We start from the raw sequence: 24,517 nt of genomic DNA on the forward strand, positions 1-24,517 counted from the left end.
TATCCTTTGGCTGCAAGTTCATCCCAGGGATTCGGAAGTTTGTGAAAGAATTGGGGTAACCAATGTTCGATCGCATTAGGTGGGAGTCTACGAAAGTATTTGGTAAATAACTTGACGTATTCTGGAAATTGGCAAATGTTGCATAATTCGATTTTCGAAAGAGCACATGTTGCGTCATCAGTGAGGAGTTGCTCACCGGTATGCCCAACCAATTCTTCTTTAAGGATTTTGACAAAACCCCGTAAAACACCATCGATTTTATCGAAGTTATTTAAGAGGGCATCCTTTTGTCGTTGGCCTTAAGGAGTTTGATCCCATTGTCGAAGCCAGTCGAGAGCATCACCTTGGAGGGTTGCTGAAAGGTAATCAAGGAAGCGGTCACGTTCCCAGGTTCCTTTGTAGTTATTGACTAGAATGGCTAAGGACTGTGCCCATTCGTCTATAGTTTTCAAATGGTCTTTATAGGGAACATTTGTGAGGTCCAAATAAGTGCCATGTTGTGAAATGGGGAACTTATTGAGGTCATCTTTTCTTGTCCAGGTGGGGACGGTAGAAAAGTCGTATTTATACGAGGAGGTATAGACTTTGGGTTCAGCTGGTTTGGCTTTTTCGTCGTCAGTCTTTTGGCCTGAGCCAGAGACTTCTTCGGCTGGGAGAAAGTCTTCAGTAGGAAAGTCGCCATAGAAGGATTCGTCTAGAATCGTCTCAGATGGACGTTGTTTGGTTTTTCCTTTTGTAGGTTTGGGGACTTCGTCGAGGGTGGTCTCGGAAGAGGAAGTCGGAATAGGATCGGCCTCAATGGTTTCATCGAGTTCTTCAGAAGAGTCGGACTTATCCGAAAAGGCGTAAATTTGTTCGTCTTCGGATGTATTTTCTTCGTCAGAGGAACTTGAGCTGTCGTTTGGTGTGTAACCAAAGTGCGTAAGTAGATTCTCATTTTGTAATGAGATCTGGCGCATTCGAGTAATGATATGAGCGCTTTCGTCGAACGTAAGTTGTGGGTCGACATATAAAGCTTGTAAACAATTGAGCTGATCTATGATGCTTTCATAATCATCTCCACGATAAGTAGAAGAAGAGGGTTCAGAGAAGACCTTAAGGATTTCGACCTTGTCTTCATGTCCGTAAAACAAAGGTTTAACCTTGTAACGGGTAGGTTTGCCAACAGAGGGGTTAACTGGTGGAAAGGTATCGTCGGAGGGAAGCGCCGAATCCTTTGATGGAGGATCTGGTGGATCTGGTGGATATAAATCAGACATTTTAGCTTTTTGAAGTTTGGCTAAATCGATAGTCATTTGATTTATTTGTTCCTGAAGAGCTGCATCAGGGGTGGAGGAAAGGGTGAAAATCTGGGTAAGAGTTTCGAGTTTGTCATTCAAGGAGATTATTCCTTGTTGGACATCATCAAAAGAGGAAGCCATATGGGTGTTGGTTGCCTCTAAATTCTTTTCAAGGCACCATTGACTGCCTCAATCCTAACTAAAGCACCATTACTGATTTGCATCAGACCCTCCTCCTTGAAGAAAACTCAACCTCGAGTTTGAAGCAATTTACCACGATCTACTAAAAACCCGGATAAGGTCTTCCATCCTTGCCTTCTTCTTTTCCTTACTCGAACAAAACACAATAATTTTCTTTCACCAGCAAAAAGCATCTTATCATGAATTTCCCAAGCTCTTTCTTTAAATTTAGAAGGTTTCTGAAGCTTGCTTGAACACATATCATGAAACAAAATCCGAATTAATCTGATTTTTGAATGACAACGACTCCAAGTCATGTCACATCAAGAAATCATCCCAAATTGAGTCATGAATATGGAATCCATGATTTTCCAACCTCATGAACAAAGTAGCTTCATTTCTTACGAAGTTATTCCAGAAACTTGAAACTGATGTAATGCTTGTCGTGCCATGTACCACGGCAAGTTCATTGTTTTTATCTTCAGATTCTCCTCCATGAGAAGATATTGCCAAATCAGATTTAATCTTTTTACCCTCAATAGCTGCTGAAAAGATGCACTGAATTTTTTCCTTATTGTGTGCGCATACATAATAAATAGCATCCTCATGACCCTCAAAAGTAGTGTATTGCCTAGAACCAGTAGCAACATCCCAAACCTTAGTTGTCTTGTCCTCTCCAAAAGTTCTGAAGCATAACTGTTGGTTTGGATCAGAGAAAGCAAGATCAACATGAGCATCAATCTCTAGATTCTTTTGGACATCCTCACCAGTATGATAGGAATATAACTGCAAAGTGTGCTTGGAATGTGCTACACACCCAAAAGGATGCCATCAGGACTCCATATCACTTTGTTCACTGATGCAGCATACTCATTAGCCAAAGATGCCTGCAAAGTCATTGAACACGATCCAATGTCATAGACCTTGAAATTTCTAGAAGCACACTCCTCCCTACCACCAGCTTCCCATGATGCAACATTACCAACATTCGTCGCAAGAAGAAACAGAGTTTGTTGAACTGGATGGAAATCCATGCTCTTGACAGCAGATGCCCTGATTCAGATTTTCAACTAGAGTTTTAGGCAAATCATCATAAGAACATAAGACTCGGGCATAGCCCTGACCAGGAAATGCAATAGGCAAGATTTTAGCAGAGCAATTGTTGAGAAATCCATGAAGAGCAGGTTGACCAGTGACAGCTTCTGCAACTTTAGACAAGTTGATGGTTGCTTCCTTAGATGTCCTCCGCCTTTTTGTCGTCTTCAATCTCAGCTTCGTTGTAGGCTGGTTGATTTTCAGTTGTTGCGCTATTCGATTCAATTGCATCATTCACGAAAGAAATTTCATCTTTATGTTCCTCCTCCTTTTTGTCAAATTCTTCAAGTGAAAAAGTTGAGTTTTCCTGCAGTGTCTCACCTTCTTCATCATCCCATCCAACAAATTCATCCCAAGCTGATTTGGCATTGTCAAAATCAGCATGATTTCCAATGTCTTCCTCAGTGATGAGTTGCTTTGCATTGATTACACGATTATCTAAAATTATCGGACACTTGACAGGTTTGAATCTCAGCTCCTCATGTCTGTAGTACCAAAATTCAGACTCCTTGGTATTGTTCTTTGTTGTCCAAGTGTTCTGCGGCTGTTTAACCAATGTGGCAGCACCCTGTTTTGGTCTTCTAGACAACTTATGATGCTGACTTCTTTTTCCAGTAGTCTGTTCTGTCCAATATTCGAATTCATATGCATTCATTTGTTGATTCCTCTCTCTCCTACTGACCAGATTTAGAGGAGAAATTTGTTCTAATATAGTGCTCAATCAAGAAATTTGACGTTGCAGATTTTTTTGCAAATTTTGAACATCTTCTTTTGTGGCTATCGTGCTTCCTTGCCTAGCCATAGATCTGCAATAATCACAGATCTTAGAGGAAAGGCTCTGATATCGCTTGAAGCAAACAGAAAAAGAAACACAAGTCTTCTTACAACTGTAAGGGAGACTAGGAATACTCCAATCACTGTCGGAGCCTACATTTCTAAAGGGAAATCTGGGAAAAGCCTGAAGAAATTTTTATAACTCCGAAAAAAAATTCAAAATGTATTGATAAAGTTGGCACATGTGTTTAGGACATATTTCTTTTGGTTATTTAAAATATTTGTTTCCTTTCTTATTTTGTAACATGGCAATCTCAGATTTATCTTATGAGATGTGTCACTTGGCTAAACATATTCGTAACAATTATCCAACCAGTAGTAATAAAACTGTTTCTTCAACACCTTTTGATCTTGTTCATTCAGACGTGTGTGGGGCCTTCCCCAGCTACTTCTAGTCTTGGATTTTGATATTTTGTGTTGGTTCATTGATGATCATAGCCGTGTTACATGGGTCTATCTTATGAAAACAAAAAATGTCTAGAACATTTTGAAAAAAAAAAATTGACAATGGTTCAGACTCGATATGGTCGTACCATTAAAAAAGTCATATCTGACCAGAGTACGAAATACACTTATGGGGAGGTACAACGGTTATGTACAGAATTTGGGATTGAGCATCAGATGTATAATGTTAAAACCCCTCAACAAACTGGTCGTTCCGAGAGAAAAAATCGCCACATCCTTGACTTAGCGACAGTAATTTGCATTGGCATGAATGTTCCCCAATCATTTTGGGGAGATGCAGTTCTTACAGCTGTCTACATCATTAAAAAGAGCCCTTCCAGGGTTCTTAACTTTGCAGCCCCACTCTCAATCCTACATCCCGATCAATCTCTTTTTTTGGTTCCTCCACGAGTCTTTGGGTGTGCGTGTTTTGTTCAGCAGTTGGGGTAAACTTGTACAAAGCTTGACCCTAAGGCTTTGATGTGTGTGTTTTTGGGCTATTCTCAATCTCAAAAAGGTTAAAGGTGTTACCATCCTCCCAGTCGTCAGCGGTTTATATCCATGGATGTTTCTTTCTTTGAGCATACACCATACTATATTGGTTCAATTGGTTCTCAAACTGAGTGATTCCCATTGAACACAATTGATGATCACCTTCTTCCGTCTTCAACTCACCTTTGTCTGTTTCTTCTTCTATTATTCCTCCTCGTGATACCCTCGAGCAGGGGGAATTGTTCCTTTTCCACGAGCTTATAGTCGGAGACAATAGGTACAAGCTTCTACTCCCACGATCGACTACCTTGTTCCTTCGGTAACGGCTCCGCCTTCTCAAGCTATTGTTTCCCTTGATGATCGCCTCATTACTCTTCGGAAGGGTAAACGTTCTTGTACTTACCCTATTTCTAATTTTGCTTCTGATTGTGCTCTCTCACCCTCGTATCCGAGTTTTCTTGTTTCTGTTGCCTCGGTTCCTCTTCCTTCTAGTATTGCAGATGCACTAGCACAACCTCAGTGGCGGGATGCTATGGCAGAAGAATTGGAAGCGCTTAAGAAAAATCAAACTTGGGACATGGTTCCGCTTCCTGTTGGACGAAAGGTTGTGGGTTGTCGTTGGGTGTTTACAGTTAAGCATAATCCAGATGGGTAAGTTGCTCGTTATAAGACCGGTTAGTTGCCAAGGGTTATGCTCAGACTCATGGCATAGATTATCAAGAGACTTTTGCTCCTATTACCAAGATGAATACCATCCGTGTATTATTTTCCATTGCAACAATTCGATCTTGGCCTCTATTTCAGTTAGAAGAATGCCTTTCTCAATGTTGATTTGCAAGAGGAGGTGTATATGGTTCTTCCTTCGAGCTTTCATTCTCCTGCTCATTCCGGTATGGTTTGTCGTCTTCGTCGGTCCCTGTATGGCCTCAAGCAGTCTCCTCGAGCTTGGTCTAATCGCTCTGTCACTACCATGCTCCAGTTTAGTTTGTACATGGTATTTTGTTTGCCAATCATAGTCACATACGTGTTGAGGGTTGGACATATGCTAACTATTCAGGATCAATTTCAAATAGAAGGTCATCTTCGGGCTACTATACCACTATTGGTGGCAACTTGGTTACTTAACATAGTAAGAAGCAGCATGTTGTCTCTCGATCTAGTGCAGAGGCAGAGAATAGGGCTATGGCTCTTGGGTTATTTGAGTTGCTATGGCCGAACACCTTGATGACAAATTTGTGCCTTCCAGTATCACTTCCATTCTCACTTTACTGTGACAACAAGTCTGCCATTGTTGCAACAAATCCCACCCGTTTAGCATGACATGACTAAGTATATAGAGGTGGACCGTCACTTCATTTGAGAGAAGATCATCTCTGGTCAAATTTGCACTCCTTTTGTCACTAGCTCTCAGCAGCTTGCAGGCATTCTTACCAAGGGCGTCAACAAAATTGTGTTTGAGAATGCATTGTCCAACCAAGTTGGGCATCTCAAATATCCACATACCAACTTGAGGGGGACTGTTAGCAGAGATATGTTACCATGTTAGCATAGATATGTTAGCTGATATAATAGCTATAATTTATGGAATGACTTACCATATTAGCAGAGATTTGATAGCCATGAATCAAGGAGTTTTGACTTTATTTACGCATATAGCTATAGAATATGTTGTGATTTGATTTAGATTTGATTTAGATTTGATTTCTTGTAATATGAGCGTGTACTCTTTTTATCTATAAATACTAGGGTTGTGAATGAGTGAATAATCTCATTCAAGCTGTGACGTTATAGCCTGAATTTGGTGCTGGCTCACGTTGTAACCATTTATGACCCGTTTGTTAAGCTTTATATGGACCCAAGCCCACCAAAGCTTTAGGGGTTTGGGGGCTTGCCTCGAGGAAAACTTTTTACCCCTTTCTATTCATGGGTCGTGGACCTTAATTAGTACTCTCTTGTAGCCCAATATATAAGGGCATTTAGGGTTTGGAGTGGGGTGTGAGAGAGACTAAAATTCGTACAGAATTGAGAGTGAGGGGCTGAAACATGTAATCTCCATTTTTACACATAGTGAAGACTTTCGCCGGATCTCCACCGTAGACGTAGGCTTTGCCGAACCACGTATAAATCTTTGTGTTCTTTGTGTGATGTGTTTATTTTTTTGTCGTGTTCCGTAATTGTTGCTTGGTTCACTACGTTTGTCATAACAAACTAGTATCAGAGCTTTCGGTTCGAAGCAGGGATGGCGTCCAAGTTTATGGAAAACGAGAAGTTTAACGGCAAAATAATTTCAACATGTGGCAGGTTAGGATATTGGCTATGTTGGTTCAACAAGGGTTATTCAAGGCGCTGAAGGGGAAGGATGCACTGCCAAAAAAGATTAAGGACAAAGATAAGGTTATGAAGAAAGCACACAGTACAATTTTGTTGTGCATGAGTAACGAGGTTCTATGGAAATCCATTCGGAAGGGATAGGATGCCTTTTCCTCTCATATCAGATTCAAAGTTCGTGATGGCAGATGCGTTCATTTTTGGGAAGATCTTTGGTGTGGTGATCAGCCATTATCTCGTACATTTCCGAGATTATACAGTATTGCAATTGATAAAGATGCCTATGTAGCTGACTGTTATCGGCTTGATAGTAGTGGGATTACGTGGGACGTGCATTTTCAGCGTTCATTTCAGGATTGGGTGTTAGACGAGGTAAGTGTTTTTTTTTTATCAATTGTTTTGGCAGGAGGGAGTTGGCAGGGGTTATGACAATTTGACATGGATTCCCTCTTCTCACGGTCATTTCGAAGTAAGATCTATGTTCTTATGTCTGTCTAATTTTGATAGCCTTGACTTTCAGTGGAAGACCATTTGGCGTTCTATGACTCCAGCTAGGGTGGCATTCTTTGTATGGACTGTTGTTTAGGGTAAGATACTGACTATTGATAATTTGAGGAAGAGGGAAAATTGTTTTGTTAATTGATGTTGCCTATGTAAGCAAGATGGGGAGTCAATTGATCATCCCTTAATGCATTGCCCCGTGGCGCACGACTGTTGGAATATTATTCTTGGGTTGTTTGGCATGCGTTGGGTAACGCCACGTTCTTCTAAGGATTTGACCCATGCTTAGAGAAGATGTCGTGTGAGTAGGGGTGTATGCGATTACTGGAGAATTGTCCCACATTGCGTTTGGTGGTGCATATGGAAGGAGATAAATAGTAGAATGTTCGAAGGGAAGGAGTCGTCTACGGCAACGCTGAAACTTTTTATTATTCGTTCTCTCTTCAATTATGTGAAGAGGAGTTTTTGCTGCTCTTCTAATGATTTAATTACTTTTTTGGATTCTTTGGGGCTTAGCCCCCAGTTCCACTATTGTTTAAGAGACGCGTTCCCCTTTTGAACGCCCTTTTATTTCATTATTACTTATTAAAAAAAAAAATTTACTGTAGAGACTACAGCGGATGGGCTGTGGAATAAGTTGGAGTCCTAGAATATAACGAAATCTCTTGCAAACCGCTTGTATCTAAAGAAGCGGTTGTTCACTCTTCAGATGCATGAAGGTTCGTCTTTGAAAGAACATCTCGACAAGGTAAATAGTATCATCATGGACTTGAATAATATTAATATCAAGATAGAGGATGAAGATCAGGCTATTATTTTGTTGTGTCCTCTACCACCCTCGTATGAGAACTTTGTCAATACGATAATGTATGGTAGAACTGCTTTGTTCATGGAAGACGTGAAGGCAGTTCTGAAATCAAAAGAATTGCAGAAAAGGGCATTTGAGGCAATACAGAAAGTTTGGCAGAAGGGCTGGTTGTTAGGGTGAGAACGAATCAAAAGGAAGGGTTTGGCAGCAAAAATCATTTTAAGTCTAAGAACAAAACGAAGGTGTTGAGATGCCAAGGAAGGGCACTTCAGGAAAGACTATCCGCAGCGTAAGAAGGATAAGGAAAAATCCTCTGAAGTTGATAGTTTGGCTGTTACAAAAGGTAATGATTCAGATGGTGGTAACGTTCTCACGTTTTCAGTCCGCAACTCATGCGATGAGTGATTCTTGATTTGGGTTGCTCGTTTCATGCTTGTCCAAATAGGGACTGCTTTCCCTCTTATCGATCTATTGATGGAGGGGAAGTTCTGATGGGGAATGATGCGGCATGCAAGATTGTAGGTATCGGTACAATTCGAATCAAGATGCATGATGAGATTGTGAGGACATTGACTGATGTCATGTATGTACCAGAACTGAGAAAGAATTTGATTTCCCTGGGTACGCTGAATTCCATCGGGTGTACTTATAAGGCTAGAGGTGGAGTCATTCGAGTTTCAAATAGTGCCCTTGTGGTGATGAAGGGACTGAAGAAACATGGTTTATATGCTATGCAGGGTAGCACAGTCACGGGTTTAGTTGATGTATCGTCCTCAGATCCAGATTCAGAAACTACAAGATTGTGGCATATGTGGCTTGGGCACATAAGTGAAAGGGGGATGGATGTTCTTTGCAAGCGGGGTTTGCTTGGTGGTCAGAAAACTGGGAAGCTGGATTTCTGTGAGCATTGTGTCTTCGGAAAGCAATGCAAAGTGAAGTTCAGTATAGGAATTCACAGGACCAAGGGTATGGTGGATTATATTCATTCTGATCTTTAGGGTCCCTCTCAGGTTACTTCACATAGTGGTGGTAGATATATGATGGCGTTGAATGATGACTTTTCTCGAAAAGTTTGTATTTACAGTCTAAAGCACGAGAATGAGGCTTTTGTTACATTCAAGCAGTGGAAAACTTTGATTGAGAAACAGACTGGAAAACAGGTAAAGCGCTTGAGGACAGACAATGGCTTAGAATTTTGTGATGGAAAATTTAATAAGTTCTACAAGACTCACCAGATTGTGAGGCACCACACAGTGAGGAAGACTCCACAACAGAATGGAGCTTCAACAAAATGCTATTGAAGAGGGCACGGTGTATACTATCCAATGCAAGGTTAGACAAAGGGTTCTGGGTTGAAGCTGTTTCTACAGCTAGTTACTTGGTGGACCGGTCTCCATCGACTGCTATCGACGGTAAGACTCCGGAGGAGGTATGGCCTAGTTCTCCTACTAGTTATAGTAATCTGGTAATATTTTGGTGTCCAACGTATGCTCATGTGAATCAGGGAAAGCTTGAACCGAGGGCTAAGAAATGCATATTTCTTGGTTATCAGCCCGGGGTCAAGGGATACAGATTATGGTGCCCAAGGGCTTCAGGAAAGAAGATACTTGTTAGCAGGGATGTGACCGTTCACGAGTCTGTGATGCTTACTCCGCAGAAGGAAGTAGTTGATTCAGGAAGAGCTCAAGGTGTCAGTGGGTAGGTGGAGCATGTAGAGGTTCAATTAGAGGATAGTCATGATCGGTCGACTAATAAGCAGTTGAAGTTTCAGGTTGAGGGAGATGCACAGTTGCAGCAGTATAATGTAGCTAGAGACAGGCCTAGGAGGGATATTAGGCCACCTGAGAAGTATGGGTTTTTACATGCTGATTCGGTTGCTTATACACTTAGTGTGGCAGAGGATATCGATGAGCAGGTACCAAGTACTTATCATGATGCCATCATAGGTGGAGAGTCAGCACAGTGGTCTATTGCAATGAGTGAGGAGATTGAGTCTCTTCATAAAAAAGAGAATTAGGAGCTAGTTAAGAAGCCTTAGGGACTTTAGATTGTTGGTTGTTAATGGGTCTTCAAGAAGATGGAAGGACCTCCAGAGGTGGAAGATGTGAGGTACAAGACACGCTTGATGGCTGTACACAAAGGGAAGGGGTAGACTTCAATGAAGTGTTTTCTCCTGTGGTGAAACATAGTTCAATCCGGGTGTTACTTGCTATGGTTGCTTTGTATGACTTGGAGCTTGAGCAGCTTGATGTCAAGACTGCTTTCTTACATGGCGAGTTGGAAGAGCAGATTTATATGCATCAGCCTGAGGGGTTAGAGATTCTAGGAAAGGAAAATCGTGTTTGCCTGCTGAAGAAGTCCTTCTATGGGCTGAAGCAGCCCCCTAGACAGTGGAGGCATGTGTGTGTACCAACTATGAAAAAAAAAAAAAAAAAAAAAAAGAAAAAAAAGAAAAGAAAAGAGTGATGTAGCCCTAGTGGCTGAACCACGTAATATCTGTATTTTTTGCTTGTTTCATTTCTCTCTTCACTTCTATTTCATTATTTGCAACATGGTATCAGAGCCTAATTTCTCTTCCTACGTTCAGACCCCTATGTTGGGGTATTCCCTTAGCATCTGAAATGTTGCTAAGGGTTTCTCAATGCTATTTGTGACTTGTTTAGGCTGCTAATTTGTTCAGCAGTAATGTTCTTCACCTATGCCGGGTCTCCGGCAGTTTTTATTGACTTGTTTGGGTTGCCAGTGTGTTCGGTAGCATTATCTTTGTCTTTGCCGTGTCTCCGGCAGATTTTATCAACTTGTTTGGCTTCCAGTGTGTTCGGTAGCATTGCTCTTCGTCTTCTCACTTCTCTCTTCATCATTTACACTTGTTGTTACTCATCATCTCAATGGCAAGTTGGGCATTCATACTCCAACTTGAGGGGGAGTACTGAAGATTTAACGAAGGAATCAGTGGAGGAAAATCTTTCAGTAATTGATATTGTTTCCTATTATTGAAGATTCGGTGTTACTAGAGGAATCAGTGGAGAAAAATCCTCCTTGTTGCCTATTTTCTAATTCTTTCCATTCTCATAATTTATTCTACTATATAAAGGAACCTCCACCATTGTATTGTGTATGTATTGAGAGAGTATTATAAAAGTGATGTAGCCGTAGCCCTTTGGCTCTTTGTGCCGTGATGTGGGCCCTAATGGCTGAATCACGTAATATCTGTGTGTTCTACTAGTTTCATTTATCTACTATTCACTTATATTTCATTATTTACAACAGTGTGTATCATAGGAGGCTCTTAGATGGTTTGTATTTGTACTTCTTGTTGTATGTTGATGACATGTTGATAGCTTGCAAGAACATGTTTAAAATCAACTTGTTGAAGGCTCAACTTAGTGGTGAATTTGAGATGAAAGATCTTGGTGTTGCAAAGAGGATATTTAGTATGGAAATTCACAGGGATAGAGGAGCAGACAATTTATATTTGTCACACAGGAAATACATTGAGAAGGTGCTGGAACACTTCGGTATGCAAGCGTCAAAACCTATGAGTACTTCATTGGCTACCTACTTTAGACTTTCAGCACGATTGTCACCATAGGCCAAATAGAAGGTGGAGCACATATCTCGTGTTCCTTATGCTAGTGCAGTTGGTAACCTCATCTATGCTATGGTGTGCACTAGGCCAAACATTTCATATACAATTAGTGGAGTAAGCAAATACATGGATAGACCTGGAAAGGTCCATTAGCAGGCTATGAAGTGGATATTACGGTACTTGCAAGGCACTGCAGATGTTAACTTAGTCTACAAAAGAGGCAGTAACACATGTGGTAGTGTTGCTCGATATGTTGATTCAGATTATGCTAGAGATCTTGATAGAAGGAGATTCTTGACAGGGTATGTCTTCACTCTTTGTGGGAGTGTGGACAGTTGGAAGGCAACTTTGCAGCCCGTAGTTGCATTGACTACTACTGAAGCTAAGTACATGGCAGCTACACAGGCAGTGAAGGAAGTTATACGGTTGAGAGGCTTGGTTGGTGATTTGGGCTTGCAGCACGATGATTTGACAGTGTTTTGCGACAACCAAAGTGCCATACATCTAATTAAAAATCAGATGTTCCATAAGAGAACCAAGCGCATTGATGTCAGGTTTCACTTCATCAGAGATATTGCACAGGATGTTATTGCAGTAAGGAAGATTGGGAGAGCAGAGAATCCGGTAGGTATGATGACTATGGTCATTCCTACACTCAAGTTTAGACACTGTTTGGACTTAATTGGTACTTGCAATTGCTAGGCCCTTAGGGGCATGTGGAGGAGGCAAAAGGAGTAGCTGGAGATTGTGGAGCTTGGCGTAATTCGAGCCAAGGTGGAGATTTATGATGTTGTGGCCCGAATTTGGCGCGAAGTCGCGTTACGACCCGCTTATGACCCGACAACCCGTTTGTTAAGCTTTGTGTGGGCCCAAGGCCACCAAAGCTGTGGGGGTCCGGGGGTGTTAAAATTGAATAAAGAGACAAAGTATGGAAAACACAAAGGTAGGGATATACATGGTTCAGCCACCAAGGCTTACATCAACGACACACAAAATTTATAGGGCTACATCACTTTTATTATATTCTCTCTTTTTATTCACAATACAATTCTGGAGGCTCATCTATGTCGGAGAACAAATGATGAGAATGAAAAGAGTTAGAAAATAGGAAACACCATCAATACTAGATGATTTTTCTCCTCTGATTTCTCTAGCAACAGTAAATCTTCAATAATAGGAAAGAATATCAATACTAGAGGATTCTCCTCCACTTGTTCCTCCAGTAAATTTTCGACACTCCCCCTCAAGTTGGAGCATGAATGCTCAACTTACCATTTAGATGACAAGTAGCAGCAAGTGCAAATGATGAAGAGGTGTATGATAAAGAGGTGTAACAAGATGACCTCAATAAAAATAGATTCAGAGATCTAAGATGAGAACAGCAGCCTTAATTGATGAAGAGGTGTAAGAAGGCAACCTCAATAAAATTAGATCCAGATATCTGAGAAGAGTAGCTACAATTCACCTCAATTAATGAAGAGGTGTAAGAAGTCGACCTCAATAAAAATGGATCCGGAGATCCAAGACGAGAACCAAAAATGGCTTAAATGAAAAGAGAGAAATGAACACAGGACCTTGTCTGCTCTGATACCATGTTGCAAAACATAAAACGAAAGCGAGGAGATAAATAAAACAAGTAGAACACAGAGATATTACGCGGTTCAGCCACTAGGACCTACATCCACGGCGCACAAAATCTAAAGGGCTACATCACTTTTATTATATTCTCTGTTTTTTATTCACAATACAATTGTGGAGGCTCATCTATGTTGGAGAACAAATGATGAGAATGAAAAGAGTTAGAAAATAGGAAACACCAGCAATACTAGATGATTTTTCTCCATTGATTTCTCTAGTAACGGTAAATCTTCAATAATAGGAAAGAATATCAATACTGGAGGATTTTCCTCCACTGGTTCCTCCAGTAAATTTTCGATATTTTTGACCCGTTTCTACTCATGGGTCACGGACCCTAATTAGTACTCTCTTGTAGCCCGATACATAAGGGTGTTTAGGGTTTGGAGTGGGGTGTGAGAGAGACACTAAAATTCATACATAATTAAGAGTGACAGGCTGAAGACATTTGCCGGATCTCCACCGTAGATATAGGTTTTGCCAAACCACGTGTAAATCTTTGTATGGTGTGTTTATTTTTCTATCGTGTTTCATAATTGTTGCTTAGTTCGTTGCGTTTGTCGTAACACAAGCTTTTACACATTTCTCTTCTCTTTCTTCTATATTGTATTTCTTCTATTAGAAAGAGGTAAACCCAATCAAATTTTTATTTAATGAGAAATAACACAAATTTTGAAAACAGAACCGTAGGTCATCCTGGAAATTTTTCAGCGGACATTCTTTGATTTAGTGCTAAAGTCATGAGGACACAGGATTGAATCTGCGTAGCCACTTCCTGAGAGTAGTGCCAAATTCTAGACCATTACCAATCTGTTCCCCAAAACTCTCTGATTGAACTTGGACCACACTATGCAATGACATTCCCAAAACTTGTCAATTAAAATCAATCAGCTGCATAACCTAAATACAAGCAATGATAAAGGATATCCTAGGTAAGTAGAAAACTGTACAAACCCACCCATGAAACGGTCATGCAATTTGTCAGAATCACCATTTAGATAAATCAATAATGTATGCCATTCATTACCTACATAAATGACAAAAAAAATAAATAAATAAGGTTATAGAATTAAAAATAAAAATTATTTGTTTTGCTGAAATAAAATGTAGATTACCTCAAAATGCAATCCAATGAATATGACACTATAATACCTTTTACAGTAATCAGCCCCTTCACACTAACAGTCAAATTAAGCTCCTCCAAGTTGCTCAAAGCACAAAAGTCTACAAAAAATGAAAATTTTGTTGTTTATATGTTAATAAATTTTGTTACTTTATATTGTACTTTGTTTCATATACAATTGGGTGCCCGTATTAATTGACAAATTTATGCTTTATGCGGTTATTAGCATGAAAAAAACTGGAACAAATATATATATATATATAGAATAATTGAAGAAATGACTTACCAGTCTGAAGTGATGAAAGCACTCTAAAAGATGGTAGGGCCGTAGGATGCTGTAATTGTAAAAATTATAATGCACGATAAGGGCCTTCAGCTTGTTCAAGACTCAAGTTCAACCCAAATTGACCAATTAGTCTTTCAAATCCTGCAAAGGGATACCCTGTTTCAGTCATTATCTAATATTTATAACTAAAATTCATACAATAAAAATATATATATTATATAAAAAAGATCATAAAAAATTTCACCAAATAAGATTTAGTTTGCAAAACAAGAATTACAGACCTTGATTAATTGATTTAGAAAAAAAAAAAAATTTAAAACAAAACACATACATACAAGTTAGCAGTTGCAGAGAGAGAAGCTTGGGAGTTGAGAGACAGCGGCTGAAGCTTGCGATCGGCGAACCCGAACTGGAACAGCGGGCGATGGAAACTGAAAGATATTGGTTTTGATTTTTTGAAGAATCTGAAATGATATGCCGATAGATAATCTGAAATATATGGGTTTTGACTTCTGATTCTTGAAGATTTTGTAGTTTACAGCTGCAGACAGAGAGAGAGTTGAGAACGAGAATAGAGTAATAAAGATTTGAAAAGAATAGTCTTCTCCCTAGTCCACGCTTTATTGTGTGAGACAACGATATATAAATCATTTTTTTTTTTTTTTGCTTTTTTTCTTTTCTTAACAAGGAACTCACGCTATTTGAACGCTCAACCAATTTGAAAGGTGAAGAAGAATTAGCAATAAACTATTTTATTGTTATATAAAAATCAAAATAAAAAAGGAATAATTTAATAAAGGACAAGTTTTTTTACTGGATTACAAATATGATTGTATTCAAATAGTATGTAAGTGAAATAGTTAATAAACAAAACTAATTACTAATACGGTAAATATAATGTCCTTTTTACTCTTCTCTAATCTCTCTTTATCACCACTTTCTCTCTCCAGACTACTTTCTATGCCCTATGTCATAGCGGATCAAAAAATTTTACCACCACTCTCAGCCTCCCCAATCCCGCACCCTTGTTAAGTAGGTTTGATAATGCTATTTGAATATTATTAAAAATGTTAAAATAAAATTTTAAATGGCACAAATATCTCTTATCAATCAATGTTAAACAATTAGAATTTAAAAAATTTATTTTTTAATTACCACTTAAATATTCCGCATTTAATGTTCAATATTATCAAACACCTCCTTAATTCGGTATACAAAATCATAATTTACTATTTATTTGATCAAATAATTTGTGGGAACTTAATGATTCTTGTACCAAATAGTTGCAATGAATTGCTAGACGTACTTTTTTTAATTGGTCAATTATTTAATAAATAAGGAAGTAAAGCCCTTTACTTAGTTGTATTAGGTATAAATAGCTAATTAAAAATTATTTGGTTAGATAATTTATTACAAGTATTTGGTATGAGTATAACTACTCCCTTAATTAAAAATTATTCTATTAGGCAGTAATTCACTACTCGGTGTGAGTATCACTGTTCCTTCATAATTCGGTCCTTATTTTTATTTTTTTACAAAATTATGCAATTTGTTTTATTAAATTTTTTGATTCAGCATGATTTTTTCTTTTAAAAAAAAAAAGGTGTTCTCAGAAGATCTTTAACTAATTTTATAGAAAACTTGCACAAATTCTCAAATTGTGTGTGTGTGTGTGTTTTTTTTTTTTTTCAATTCTCTAGTAACAGAAAATCCTTAAAAAAAAAAACGAACTTCTTTTTTCAGCGTAATTCATTCCAAAAACGCTGGCCCAACTGTCCATTTAAAATTCCTTCTCTCACGTTATCTGTACCTCTTGGAAACTATCATTAGCCTAAATTTTTTTATTTTTGTATAGCAGAAATTATCATTAGCCTAGATTTTTAGAATTTTTTTGGTCAGAGTCAGATTTTGTTCACACACACATGTAAGTTTGGCCAATTTCCATTCGGAGGTGAAAATGCCAACAAAAATAGCAGACCAAGTTCCATATACTAATTGTGGAGGCTCACCAAACCCATTTTAGCTTACCTTTTGAACTACAACCAAGTCCAAAATGGCTGTAGTTTGATATATATATATATATATAGCCCACTACTGTAGTGCGTATAGTGGGAATCTGCTAGATATATATACCAAACCCATTTTAGCTTACCTTTTTTGAACTACAACTATCTAAGTCGTAAATGGTTGTAGTTTGATATATAATTATATATATATATATATATAGCCCACTACTGTAGTGCGTACGGTGGGAATCTGCTAGATATATATATATATATCCAAACCCATTTTTGATTACCTTTTTTGAACAACTATCTAAGTCGAAAATGGTTGTAGTTTGATATATAATTTTATATATATATAGCCCACTACTGTAGTGCGTATGGTGGGAATCTGCTAGAAATATATACCAAATCCATTTTAGTTTACCCTTAGAACTGCAACTATCCAAGCCTCCAAGGCATTTCAAAAAGGTGTTCACTGAGATACTCCCACCACCGCCACACACATTAATGAATTGATTGATGAGGTTTAAAGGAAAAGAATAGCAGCATTAGAAAATTTGGGATAGCAGTTTTCTAAAACAAACAAATTTATTCAGAAATTCATATTAAAATCTGTTTTGCAGCTCTCTGTGTCTTCTTTCTAAAACCCGAAGTCTTGTAATTTTGTCTTTACTCTAAATTTTTTAAAAGACCAAATTTTGTTGGCTACTTGCAGTAAAAATTTCAAAACATTTTGAGAACAGTCTAAGAAAAATGAACTCACAACATGCAAATTTTTCATTAGCAGTGTCTATTTTTAATTTTCTTTTCAAAATATATCAATCCCTAATATAAATAAGCTAATCGGTAATATACAACCTATTTAAAGGGAATTGAACAACTATTATATATTGAACCTTGGGTTTTCTCAACTTGAAACTTCACTAGCAGATTCTCCACATGGTTAAACAAATAGATTGAAAACAAAAAGGTGCATATCAATTTTATCAAAATGTTTCAAGGTTCGTCAAATGTGTTTCATTATTTTTTTTTCCCTGAATAAATGTATTTCATTATAGCTAAAACGTAAACTATATATTTTTTTTATTTTTGTTTTTCGGTGTTTGACAAAGGTTTAGGTCAAGGTTGAAGTCGAATCCATCGAGTCGAGCATATAAAATAACTTGCAGAAAATTGATAAATAAATTATTTTGTTAGGTTTTTAATAATTTTTTCTTCATAAATATTTTACGACAACCAAACACCAAAAAATATTTTATGCCCAAACAAACGGAATTTGGATCTTTAACATACAAAATAAGATCTCGGACCACCACATCATACAAATAGGAAACCGCATTTAGAAAACAATTGTGGCATTATGGCAGACCCAATGAACCCTTTCCGAGATTAAAGTATGAAGGAAATGAGTTATGACAACGTCTAGGTCGCTTCACAATTGTCAAACTAGGTGAGAGTGGTTCAAGAAGCCTTTAGTCAAATTTAAATTTATAAAACCACTACAACTACTACTACTAATGTAGCAAAGGGAGTAGGGATCGTCCCAAGAGACCGCAAGCGTATTTTGGAATCAAATTCGAACTAGTAAGTCGAATGATCAAAGATCGGGTCAGTTGGTTTAATTAAACTACAATTGGATTGAAAACATGTAATGTAAACAAGCGAAAATATGATTAAGGTGAGAGAATATGAGAGAACTCTAAGGGCATTGGAATCACCGCTAAGCTCTTCTTCTAAACCACTAGTCTTTGACAAATTTGGGAAAATTAAATATTGTAAACCAAGTGTGTGCTAACAATTGAAACAATGAGCATGGATGACTAAACAAGTGTGAATTGTCTACTTAGGCTAGTGTGTAGCACAACCCATCAAGTGAAGACATTAACCATTCAATAAACCCACAATTGTGGCACACAACAATCTAGAGAAATGTACATCATGTAACAAAAAGCATGAATTATCAAATACAAGTATGGATTGTCTACCTATCTAGGAATTTAAATGCAATTACACTACAATTATACTAATGACAAGAAAATTAAGTTAATTAACTAAGGTTGTAGAACAATTTATCAAGTATAATCTATCAAATCAATCACAAGTGTAACCAATAAGCACTATGCATGACCATCACTAGATTCACAATTCAAACACGTATAGACATGCATCAAATTTATAAAATCTAATGTAGAGACATAACCATCCATTTCATCACATAGACATGTAAATAAAATTGGAAGATTAATTGGAAGAATTGAATCATGTAAATCACAAGATTTATTAAATCACAATATCGACACATTATTTACAACAAAAATCCCCAAAAATATCAAAGAGCTAGAGATTTAGAAGGCAAGCCTAGGGGCTTTTCCAAGTCCCAAGCGGAGGATCTAGCCACTCATGGATGTTGTATTGCAACCCTCAAGGGCTATCTTCATAGTTAATTCATCTTCTTGTTCCTTTATTGGCTCTTCTCTTGCTCAAGAAACCCTAATCTAGAGAGAGAAAACTATTTCTAAGGTAGCTAAAAATTAAGAACAAAACTTAGAACAAAAAGTGGAACTCTATACACTTGGTTCAATTTAATTTAAATACAAGCCCCTTTGTGTAGGCAACAAGTCAGAAAATAGCTATTTCATTGGTCTAATTCTGCAGCCAAAAGTTAGGTGGAATTTGAGTGCGCTCGGGAATTAAACAGCTCACTGCTAGCAGGATTTTCGATGGATCCAAACGGCCTTCAATGGATCGTAAAGTACTTCGATCGATCGCAAATAACGTGGTATGCTTATCTTGACAACTGGCAACCTTATCTGCTTAGCTAGCGCTGACGTGGCACTGCGATCGATTGCCAAAAGCTTCGATTGATCATAACTTTGGTCGAACGATGAGGTGGCAGTCTTATCCCTTTGCTGGCGTGGCTTCAAAGGATCACCAACCTTCGATCGATCATAGATGAATTTTCAATCGATCGAGATTGCTCCAGGGCAAATTTTCAGAATTTTTTTGGATTTTCTTCTTGTAACGACTTGGTCATTTGCCTTCCTTTCCTTTTTCCTAAAATTTTACGAATGAATTTTTTTCGTTTAATTTTCTTTTCTGAGCTCTGTTTCGTGTCGCTTAGTGTCATCTCGAGTGCTCGGAATTGGTTCCTGAGACTCTTTTCCGTAGATTGACAACTTTCTTTGAGGACCGAGTCATTTCTGCATTTTCACTTTTCGGACACTATGCGCCTTTCGTCATTTTCCCTGTTTCGTCTTTTTCCCTATTCTGTCTTTTCCCCATTTGTCACATTGTTAGCACAACCTCACTTCTCATGCTTGGAGTTGGTTTTTGACTTCACGTGCCTTCATCTTGAGTGGTTTCCTCGAAATACGTATCTTTACTTTTGCAAGAAATTACTCTTGTTGCTCCCGGTGTCCATAGGGGCATGGATGTAAAGTTCTTTGAAATTATTTTCTTTTCTTGGGGTGTTTTTCGTAAATATCTTTTGAAGATATTTTAGTTCAGGGGTTTTTAAGAAAATATTTTTGGAAGATATTTTCATTTTGGGCCATAAGTGCAGTTTTCACTTTTTGGAGGGGCCATTGTGCAATTAATGAAAGTTATTGCAAAATGTCTTGTTTTGAGCCTGGATCCTCATACGGGATTCATTTTCACATTTCGTCGAGTTGTGTACTCTTGGAATTTCCTCCTGATCGATATTTTCCAGTTTCAGGGTTTCTGGCCCCGGTTTTCGCCAAACTTGTTTTGGGCATAACTTTTTGTTCGGGACTTAGTTTTTGACGTCGTTTCTTCCGTTATTCATATTTTATCATTTTAAATCTTTTTCGTTCACAAAGTTTTGCCATTTGAGCGCGTCTGCTCAAATTTTACTTTTTGGACCTGGCGGGGCCCGTTCGGGACACTTTTTGAGATTTCTATAAAAGGGGGGTGAGATATTTCATTTTTCATCTTCTCCCCTCTTCATGCACGACCTGAAGCTCCCATGGCAGCCCAAGGGGTGCTTCCATCTTCTCTCTCCTCTTTTGGTTCACTTTTCCTTGATGGAAAGTCTTTGGCCTTAACGTTTGTTGTTCCCCTCGCCGTGCTCTACCTTTCCCCCTTATTAGAATTCAGTTTTGACCATTTCTTGAGTTTGGTTTTGAGGTCAAGTTATAATTTTGATGGGGCTTTGATGGGGGTTATGTTCACGGTGTTGTCCCCGACAAAACCTCTCTGTATCGTCGAATTCGAAGCACTTTTATTTTGGTGGGCCTTTGGGATTTTCATCTCAAATTGAGGTAGGAGATGTTTTAGGTTTAAATTCTTGTTATATAGCATACTTGTGATGCTTATACTACTTGTTTGCATGATTAAATATAAAATCTAGAGATTTTATTATTTAATTTTCTTGTACGGGATCTAATTTTCCCGGTTGCTCATGACTTGGTTTAAACATGTAGCATGATTTTATATTACTCCTTGGTATGCTCATTGTCGTGTATTAAAATTGGAATATTTGAATAAGTATTAAAGATTTTATTTAATATTTATCTTAGGTGAAAGATTAATTCACATGACCTTAACTAGCTTAAAATTAATATGTGTTAGCATATTATATTAGGCCTTAGCATGCTCTTCAACATAGTTGAATTTGAAAGTAATTGGAGGTGTTTTGAAAATTAGTAATTATTAATTAATTTGATTAATTAATTTGCCCCGAGTGCACTATTCACTCTATTTGAATTCCGACTTGATATTCTTGATTTACATGCCATATAGTTTCATATATATTTGATTTAGAATATTCGGTTAGGTTTTTGAAACCTTTTATTTAATTAAATTCCATGTTTAAGATTTAATCCTCATGGTGATATACAACTTGGAATTGTATTGTGGCATGCTAGAAAATTAAGCTTTGGTGTGGTTGTTCACATATATTAAATTGGGATTGATTGCATGAGAATTGCAACCTTTATTTTATATTTAACTTTAGTGAAAGTTTAATTTACATAGGTGTAATTTGTATGAAATAAACTTGTAATGTGATATTACATTAGTCCTTGGCATATTCTCTAAGATATGTTAAATTGAGAGCATTTGGTTAAGTTTAAAAATCAAGAGATTTTAATTAAAAGAATTAATTAAAATCTATTTTGTGGTCCCATTAGCTTAATTAAGGTTTTAACTTGATATTTGTATTGGCCATGACTTGTTTACTAGTATATATTAATTTGGGACTATTAGAAGTTGTTTTAGAACCTTGGTAATTAAATTAGCATGATTTAATTAAAGTTCTACTTTGTTGTTCCAACAACCTAATTGAGTTTTAGAATGGATATAGGTGATGACCATACCATATCCTTTAACATGTATTAAATTGAGGTTATTTGGAATTGAATCGGAATCTAGAGAATTTAATTGTGTTTATCTATTTAAATTCTTTCAATTTGCTCCATGATCTAGTTGTGTTTTAGGAGTGGTTTCTATATTCAAATCATGGACTTAGACTTGTTGTATATTCATTTGATTATGTTTTGAACATTGGATAACATAGTTGCTATGCTTGTATTCATGAGAATATATTTTCCTTATTGAATATATTGTTGCCTTGTGTAATGATTTGCACACTTCGTGTTTAACATCTTTCATGCATAGCGTGTAACGAATCGCATACTGAAGATTCGACATTCATCATATCATATTAGTCGTGGATTTAGAGCATGTATTGTATAGGTTTCCAAATTTGGTTGTGCTTAGTAGATAGTTGATTATCTTACATATTCCTGTTGATACATGCGTTGTTGCACAACTTATTGATTTTGAAAACTTGGGAATGTCGTTGTTTGACTATGGCTAGGACGTAGTTCTAGTACGGGGGATAGTCCCTCTATATGGTCTAGTGCGCACATAGGGAGGTTACCCATGGGCTAGTAACCCTAAAGTAACTATGTTGTCGTTCTGACCCGGCGTGACGTCCGAGTATCCACTTTGTTTGATTTCGCATTTCATTTTCAAGTTGATAACTAAATAATGTTGTAACTTGTTGTTTCTTATTTGTCGTTCCATTTTAAGTTACAGGATGTTAACTTTGCGAAATTATGCTTTATGCGTTGTATTGGAAGTTCCAATGTTGGTTAAATTGCATCGATATTGAAAATCGTGTTTTGACGTTCTAATAAAGCTTAGGATTGCTCCTATTGATTCATTTATAACATAGACGTTAGGTGGCATGAACCACTACTGTTATTTTGTGCTTTAGATTATAAGTTGATGGCTTTAAGAACTTAAACCTTGTTGCATTGTATAACATGCTCTTTTGTTGTTGAATAACATGGATAATGTGATTCTTGTTTACTTGTATTCAACTATGCTTTTGTTATGTTGTATGGATTACTCTAGACCTAGTTCAATTGTATTGAAAATGCAATTCATGTTAATATATGCTCAAGCATTGTTCTTGTCGTGTTCTTTAGATTATCCCAACCATGATTCATTTCATACACATATGTATATCATGATTCTTGTTGCTTAGACTCTAAGGTAGCTTAGGATGCTCCCCGAGTTTCACTTGGACATAGACGTTAGGTGGCATGAGCCCCTTTAACATGTTTCACCTTAAGGTGATAAATTTGTAAAATGCTAGGTCGATGCATGCTCATCTCCTACGAGTAGCTTTATGTTACTCACCCCTACGATACTGGGGCATATTTCAGGTACGAAGACTTGGTTCGTGAAGCCTAGCATTCCTTGGATGTCGTGTAGCTTTCAAGTTTCCATTTCATGCAAATGTTAGCATGAAATGTCATTTTGTAGACTTATATGTCAAAATATGTATATTTGATTCCATGTATGTAATATGTACTTAAGTACACTCCTTTCAATGTATTTGATATGTATGAGATGAGGCCGGAGGCCAATGACATGTATATTGTATTCTATGCAACTTTTTAACTTCATGAAATGTTATGAAAAACTTGAAAAATCGCAAATCATTGCTTCACCACGGTTGCATCAGGTGTGGGAATTCCATTTTCATTCTTTTATGGGGTCTTATTAATCTTGTATGAAGTGTGGCCAAGGGCCAAACGGTTATTTGATCCCGTTTTGTATTTTTGGATTCCATGTTTTCCATTCTAAGTCTATTTTTGCCTTTTTGCCCTTTGGGGGGTCGGATTTTGCATCGGCTATATTTTTAAGTCGTGGACCATTGTAGCATGTCCAAATAGGTAAGTTACGTTTGCGTGTATGGTTGTTTCCGGGCAAAACCTCATCGTTTGTGTTTTGAGCCTCTTGTGAATTCATTTCGCATTTTTTTTTGCATATTCTGATCTAGGGGCATTATGGACCTTTCACCTCAGTTTTATTTTCTTCTTTCGACATGGTCGCTTAGAAAAAGTGATTTTAGGGGGGGTTTCTCTTTCGTGTTTTTCCAGAAAAGGTCGTCTTGGTACCGGAAATCCCTCGTGAAGTTTCAGCTTCCAGTTTTCATTTAGCAGCTTTATGACCCTCTTGTTCAGTTCTGATCTAGGGGCATTTTGGGAATTTCGTAGTGAGTTTTTTTCGATTCCGTCCGCACTGTCGGGTAGAAAACTCGATTTTAGGGGGGGTTTCTTCTTCGTGTTTTTCCAGAAAAACTCGTCTTGACCTCCGTTTCAAGCCTCAGTTCTGGGCAAATCAAAAAAATGTAACAGCAGCCAAGGGCTGCCACCAGCCATGTCTTTGGGCGCCGGCATGCACGCCGGTGGGCTCATGTATGGGCGCCGTATGCGCCATGGCCCCTCGTTGGGCAGCCGCGACGTCAATTCTTCTTTTGGGCTTTTCTCATTCGTCTGGACTCCGATTCAAGTGAATTTTTTTTTTTTTAACTTGACTAATTTTTCGCTATCTTTCCAACGGTGTATTCGGTTGCACCCGGTTCTTCCTGGATAATTACC

The 24,517-nt window shown here is 37.7% G+C and overlaps 1 protein-coding gene across 9 annotated transcripts in view; it reads right to left on the bottom strand.

Annotated features, from left to right (window-relative positions):
- The window catches only part of LOC132281056 (GDP-mannose transporter GONST1-like), a 46,832-nt gene extending 31,329 nt beyond the window's left edge, over positions 1 to 15,503 (bottom strand). Inside the window, exons 1-4 of one of the 9 annotated variants that reach the window (XM_059783255.1) lie at positions 14,931 to 15,217; positions 14,596 to 14,736; positions 14,302 to 14,410; positions 14,145 to 14,213 (exon numbers count right to left, since the gene is read on the bottom strand). Coding sequence is in view for 2 of the 9 variants with exons in the window: in XM_059782860.1 (XP_059638843.1) it covers positions 300 to 1,421 (1,122 nt within the window). In the remaining 7 variants the exon portion in view is untranslated. Of the gene's footprint in view, positions 1 to 299; positions 3,362 to 14,144; positions 14,214 to 14,301; positions 14,411 to 14,595; positions 14,737 to 14,926 lie in introns of those variants that run through there. The other 8 variants (XM_059783047.1, XM_059782998.1, XM_059782860.1 and 5 more) reach the window with 8 other exon arrangements.
- Between the last annotated feature and the right edge of the window lie 9,014 nt (positions 15,504 to 24,517).

Source organism: Cornus florida, unplaced genomic scaffold (genome assembly GCF_030987335.1).
Source record: "Cornus florida cultivar Cherokee Brave unplaced genomic scaffold, ASM3098733v1 CherokeeBrave_3.0.0_Hap2_Chr01, whole genome shotgun sequence".
In the NCBI taxonomy this organism is placed as follows: Eukaryota; Viridiplantae; Streptophyta; class Magnoliopsida; order Cornales; family Cornaceae; genus Cornus; species Cornus florida.